Raw genomic sequence first — 6,847 nt, 5'->3', positions numbered from 1 at the left:
AAGCATACCTCTTTGCCTGTTGGTTGGAGAGGTGGGTAGGGGAAGAGCATTGCAATCCCCAAAGCTAAGGCAGAGAACAAACGTGAGTTTCTCTGTTCCTAGAGCAGCGCTGTGACCGCTAGGCTGTAGGAAGAATATTTGGCTCCTATGCTTTTGTCCTGTTAAGCCTTGAGGCCGTGGCAACTGTTCTGCATGTGTGCAGGGAAACCTGGGGGTTCACTGTTGAGCAATGGCCTAGAGAAACCAAAGAAGCTGGGCTGGAGGTACATGCTTTGGAGATACACCTGTGGGATGTCATCTGTACCTCAGTACTGCTCTAACCTTGCTCTGATCATCTGGTGCATCAGGACATTGCTGCTGCCTCTTATCGAGGTTGGATCACAGAGCCATTGAATGGCCCATCTCTTAGAGCTTTAAGGTAAATGGAAGGACCAGGACAAGAGAACCCACTGAGCCCAAAAAACAACACACAGGCATCCTTCAGGCTGGACAGATGAACCTTTCAGTCACTTGAAGATGAGAAGGTCAGAAGGATGTGGTTCTTCTAGCCAGCCCCGTTTTGGGAAGTCCTGAGCACAACTCCTGACAGTCTCCACTCAGGACTGGACCTTCTCTACAGTCCATTGGAATAAAAGACAGTCTCAGATAGGTACAGGAGCGCCAATTTCTTCCATCATCTTATCCCTCTGCAAAGAGTTTGTGCTTAAATATACAGCACAGCTATGCACAGCAACACTGATTTTCTTCCCCTGATATTGATACTACCTCTATATTATATTTATTAGTCTACGAGCACATGGGACAGCACTGGATCTATTGTTTAGGTAAACACCACGACATGTGGGAATACCTTTCCCTTGTTTATATGGAATATTTTTCTGAAAACTCAAGGTCGGGTCCTGTATGTTTTTGTTTTTTTTTTTTTTCTCTGCCCAAAGTAATGTTGTTTCTGTGTTTGACATAATTGTCTGATTCCTCTTTGCAGAGTTAATTTCCCATGAGGGATCAAAGCACAAACACTGGATTTTGAGTTTCTGATTCTTTTTGCTGCCTCTCTCTTGTCTGTATGGTGGCAACGGACAGTTCCATTTTCTAAAGTTTTGCCAAATCCCAGTGAAGTTGCTATGGTGTTGGATCTCTTCTTAATCTGTCCTTCATGCTTATCTTTCAGGTTTTTATATAACCGAATGGGATATTGGAGTGACTGGTCCATTCCAATACTTGTAACAACTGCTGCTGGCTTTACGTACATTACAGTGTTACTGGTGAGTAGAAAAAATGCTGTTTCCTAGAGGATTGTGCGTTTGTTTTTAAAAAGGGTATGAAACTTTCAGTCCACCTATGACTTGAGCAATTTTCCTTTCAGAAGTGATTTCTCTCTCCCTCTCTCTCTTAGCCTTAAGTTGCCTAAAATAAGTGGAAAGTGAAAAACATGTGGTCTTCGACCTCAGACAATCAAGAGCGGAGACAGAGACCCAGATACTGGTGGTGCTGCTGGCCTGAGGAGAAATACAGCTTTTGTTTCCCTTAGTATGGCCCCAGCCCCACTTTGTATCTGTCAATCACAAGTACAAGATGTTTCCCCTCATCCCAGGGTGCTGGGACCTTCAAGGTGGTGTCCGTTGAGATAGCGTGCCAGTACCTGGCCCCGTGTAGTCAGTGCTTCCTGATATCCTGGACCAGATTCTCCAACTCCCTGCCTCTTGGAGGCCGGTGTTTCCCTTCACGGCCTTGGCTTTGGAGAGGATCTATCTGTACAGATGAGCTAAGTGTTGTCTGCTGGACCCAGCCCTGCTTTCTGCCTGGGCCTGTTGGGTTGTCTTTTGGGGTGGTAGTGTGTTCCTGCACGTGCAAACACTTGATGGTTGTGGTGTGCTGTTGTCTGACTCTTGATTTCTTCTTTTCCAGATACTCGCACTATGTCACATAGCTGTGGGACAGCAAATGAACCTGCACTGGCTTCACAAGGTAAATGGCTCTTCTCAACTTGGAAAGGAGCAGGGTCTCAATAAAGCAGGAGTCTAAGGAGAGGGTGGTGTATGTGGCACTTGTCTTCATGGTGTTTTTGGGAAGAGAATGAAATTTAGATGTCTGTGGTGCTTGTGTCCTCATCTCAGAGGACTGAACAAATTTGACAGGAGGGGCAATCAAAGCCTGGGGACAATAACCATGTTCCATGGTTGGTGAAACGCTTTGGGGTACCTGCTGACAGTGGGCACGCTTTTGGAGACTGAGAAACACCGTGTCATTAGAGCAGCTTGACTTTGGTCTCGGCTCAGTGTGGGTACTCCATTCTGAACCTCCCCGGTGCTCCTTTCTGTGCAGAACCCAGCCCTGGAGGAGGGGCTGAGCAGACGTGACACTTTTCAGGATGCGCTTGGAGGAAACAGCTGTAGAAAAGCCTTGGGAGAAGGTGTAGGTGTTAAAACTGGGGGGGTGAAATGTGCAGGTGGTGGTTTGCTGGAACCCAAGGAGGTCCTGATTTGTGTGCAAAGCAGTTTGAAAAATAAAGAATAGCTATGGAACATAAGAGGAAAAAATGGAGATCTGGTGTTTGGAGCACAGAAGGGGAGAGGAATGGTATGTAGCAAGCTACAGGGAGAGACAGTGCCAAAGAAAATGGCTTGGCAGAATTCAATTATAATTGGCAATCTGCTAATAGGTAATTAAGGGACCAGTCTTGAATCTGCCAATACACAGCTCCTCCTCATATTCGTGGTTCTGCACGTGACAAGGTCTTGCAGATCAGAGCCCGAACAGATGTACCACACCCCCACACCCCGCCCCCGCCCAGGACAGGGAGAGCACAGACCTCCCTGCCCTTCCTTTTTTTTTTTTTCCTAGAAACTATAGAAATTATGCTTCTGTGGGAGGAGGGGATGCAATACAAGAGGGGGTAGGGGCTGTCTGACTGCTGCTGGAAAATAAATTGTTGATTTTTGAGTCTAACATATGTTTCTCCATCGGGGGAAATGGTATTTTTCAGACACGCTCCAGGTGGCTGGTGGGTTTTGATGAGTAAGTCCAGAAGAGGAACGTGTTGGTGGAGATCAGTTAGTTCTTGCCTACAGAAACCCACCCTTCCTTCCCATCGTCCAAAAAAGTCCACCTTTCATCATAACTCAGATGTGTTGCTCTGTCTCTCTTCCTTTCCCCACACCTCCCTCAGCTTTCTAAGGAGGTTTAGATAAGAGACTGGATGAAGTTAATATTCTCTGCAACTGTGCTGAGTTACCATCAAATATAGATTAAAGCACGTGGGAAAGGCTGGTATGTGCAAATAGCACGATCCCTTCCAATTTTCTCCTGTAATCCTGCCAAAAAAGCTGAGGATCATAAGCTGAGTGGAAGATGCATGGGGAGGGTAAGAAGCAATAAATTGGGGCTGATGGGAGGAGGAAATGATGAAATGGAGACACACTTGACACCTCTGTGCTGCACAGGGCAGGGACATCAAGGGGAATTAGGGCTGTACTGGAGAAATCTCGTTGACAGAGTCTTCTATAGCTGCTGAATTCAGAGTTCAGCTTTGGAGGCTATAAAATGGATGAAAAGTAGATCCAATGCTGATGTTACGCTCTGGTGGGTGGCCCAGAGGTCTGACCACAGGATGGGGGAGCAGAATGACTACTGCCTGCAAGGCCCCATGGCAAAACACAGTTGTCCACAGGCATTGCTTTGTGCTTTATTAATTCAGAGTCCTTAATGAGGAAATATCTTGAAATAGTACGGCTTGCCACATGTTCATGAGTTGGAGGCTCAGGGTAAGCCACTGCTGTCCTATGGACACCTCTTTTGCTGTTGGCAGGTCTGTTAGTGGGCATCTAGGAGAGGAACAGCAGGTGGGAACTGTGGGCTAAACTAGAATGAGAAATCATGTCATAGAATGGTTTGGGTTGGAAGGGACCTTGAAGAACATCAGCTTCCAACCCTCCTGCCCTGGGCAGGGACACCTCCCACCAGCCCAGGTTGCTCCAAGCCCCGTCCAACCTGGCCTTGAACACCTCCAGGGATGAGGCAGCCACAGCTTCTCTGGGCAACCTGTTCCAGTGCCTCACCACCTTCGCAGTGAAAGATTTCTTCCTAATATTTAATCTAAATCTCCCTTCTTGCAGTTTAAAGCCATAAGTCCTTATGTACAAAAGTAATTTCTGTACATATTGGGAATGTGGGGGTTTTTATTCGCTTGTCCAAGGTGTTAAGTAAATCTGAAATCGGTCTAGAGGTATCCTGTGCATCCAAGAGGATTAGTTCACTGTTACGTATCAGTTGGCCTTTTCTGCCCAAGTCTCCCACACAGATTTCAGATCTAGACAGTACATGAGATTGAGATGCAGAGCAGCATCCTCCTTTTAATCCAGCAGGCATCCAGTACAGCAGAGACTGAGATACCAGATGGATAGGCGGAGGATGGTGAACTATTTTTTGACAGACAGCCCAGATTTTCGGTCTTTACAGCTGGAGTTATTTCTGTGGCAATTTTTGATGGTTTGAACTTTTTGCCTTCAAAATAGAGGTGACATTTTCTCTTTGACTGCTCTGCTCAGACAGACCTCTGAGTGCTTCCACGTGGAGGGAGAAGGGAGGCTGGGGGAAGTGGCTGACGGACTGGGTCTTGTTCTGCCATCTCAGTTCAGCCACTGTCATCCAGAGCCTCTTCTCAAGCTGCAATATCTGTTCTAACTGCTCTGCCAACGTGGCTTGGATGCTGTTGTTGCCATTTCAGACCCAGACAAAGTCACATCCCTGCACAACATTGTGCTGGATCATCTCAGAGATGATTGCTTAGTGATGGGGATGCCACAGCCTTGCTTGCACACATGTTCACCCTTTACTGAGAAATGTGATGTTCGTTGTCTTGGGTGTGTTCAAACTTTATCCCTGAACAGAACCGTTGGAGCATCAAGTTGAGCAAAGTCCGCCAACCTTCCATAGCACTGGTGCGTCACAGGCTGTTGCAGCAGGGCCAGGAGAATCCAGCATCATCTCCCGAAGCTGCCTGGCAGAACCCAGTCTGTATTTAAGTTGTTTCTGATCCAGTTTGTTGGCAGGGCAAATCACTTCATCTTTCCATACCGTTGGCCACTGTGTGAAGAAAGTGAGAGATCATCCATGAGATGTGCCCCACTGGGACTATTTAGCCCAGTGTTGTATCTTCAGTGGTGGAAAGGGGAGGTTACGCTGGGACAGCCCATAAGCCCAACCTCTTTCCTTGTGTGTCCTAAGGCTAGTTGTTTTAGGCCATTTATTACATAAAAAAGTTTTCTCTCTCCATTTCCCAATTGTAGAACTTCTGTGATAATGACTGGGTCCGGTATGTAAATACTCTCATATTTGTTGCAGATTGGCCTGATGACAACCTTGATAACTACCGTGGTGACCATGTCATCGATAGCACAGCTTTGGGATGACGAATGGGAGATGGTATTTATTTCACTGCAAGTAAGTTGTCTGTAGACATGCTTGGCTGGGTGGCGAAAGGGGCCAGTGCAGCTACATGTCATGGACTTTGTGTCTTTCTACTGTATAAAACCCTGCCTTGATGTTTATCACTCCCAAAATGGAAATCTTGGCAATAAGAAAATTTGCAGGAAAAACTCCCGTGGAGTCCTCAAGGCCACAATATCACTTTGTCTCCATCTCCTGGGCTCTTTCCTTTAAATTCAAACCAGGGCTTGGCTGCAGAGTTAGAGGGGGAAAATACTGAGGCTGGGTGTGACTCCGAGTTGCTGGAGGGAGAGGCCAATTCCTCCGCTTGATTTGGCTAGCAATGCTCTGGACGTTGGTGTCCAGGCCTGGAGCATCATGCTCTTCCCAGTCCTATGGGAGGAGTACTCTGTGTTTGATTTTTATATTGCACATAAATTTATGCATATCCAAAACAGAATGCAATTTCTGGGCTCTAGTCCTGTTTTAAGAAAGACTGCTGGAATGCTGCAGGGCTATATAAGTGTTAGAGGAAAAGAGTTGCAAACTGTTAGTTTCGCGATAGTTCCTTTTTTTCCTCTTCCACAAAAAGGGGTCCAAAAATATTTTGCCCATGAAAGGTTTGAGAGGTTTTACTGCTGATCATTGCTGTGTATTTGAGAGTATGCAAATATATGCAAGTAAAAGAGGGGAAAAGTAGCATTAACACAAGTGAGTAGCATTTCTCAGAAGTGCTTCTCTTTTCTGTGGTGTTTTTTTTGGTTTGTTTTTGTTTTTTGTTTTTTTTTTAAAGATTTAGGCAAGCATTTGGAGAACAAAAGTGTGACTCAGTTTATATCTCAAACATGAGGAGAGACTTCTTTGCTGTGAGGGTGGCAGAGCAGTGGCACAGGCTGCCCAGAGAGGTGGGGGAGTCTTCCACTCTGGAGCGATTCCAAATCCGCCTGGACGCCGTCCTGTGCCACTGCTGGAGGTGCCCCTGCTCTGGCAGGGGGTGGGTCCCTTCCAACCCCGACCAGTCTGGGATTCTGTGATTTTGTGGTGATAAACCATGGTGATACACAATCCAGTGTGTTCATAGAACAGTTTGGGTGGGAAGGGACCTTTAAAGACCATCTAGTCTTTAAAGACCTGCCATGGGCAGGGACATCTTCAACTAGATCAGGTTGCTCAGAGCCCCGTCGAACCTGACCTGGAATGTTTCCAGGGATGGGGCATTGACAACTTCTCTGGGCAACCTGGGCCAATGTCTCACCACCCTCACAGGCAAGAATTTCTTCCTGATATCTCATCTAAATCTCCCCTCTTTCAGTGTCAAACCATTCCCCCTTGTTCCATCGCTCCCTTCCCTCCCCAGCTCTCCTGGAGCCTCTTTAGGCACTGGAAGGGGCTCTGAGGTCTCCCCTTTTTTGCCTTCCCT

The 6,847-nt window shown here is 46.8% G+C and overlaps 1 protein-coding gene across 1 annotated transcript in view; it reads left to right on the top strand.

The window, feature by feature from the left end:
* Positions 1 to 6,847, top strand: part of GDPD5 (glycerophosphodiester phosphodiesterase domain containing 5) — a 124,707-nt gene that overhangs the window by 77,910 nt on the left and 39,950 nt on the right. The window contains exons 3-5 of the mRNA XM_009890984.1: positions 1,172 to 1,265; positions 1,909 to 1,968; positions 5,344 to 5,442. Coding sequence (XP_009889286.1) covers positions 1,172 to 1,265; positions 1,909 to 1,968; positions 5,344 to 5,442 — 253 coding nt within the window. The remainder of the gene's footprint in view (positions 1 to 1,171; positions 1,266 to 1,908; positions 1,969 to 5,343; positions 5,443 to 6,847) is intronic.

Source organism: Charadrius vociferus, unplaced genomic scaffold, assembly GCF_000708025.1.
Source record: "Charadrius vociferus isolate BGI_N301 unplaced genomic scaffold, ASM70802v2 scaffold407, whole genome shotgun sequence".
Classification (NCBI taxonomy): Eukaryota; Metazoa; Chordata; class Aves; order Charadriiformes; family Charadriidae; genus Charadrius; species Charadrius vociferus.
This window is presented reverse-complemented; position numbering and strand designations above follow the sequence as displayed.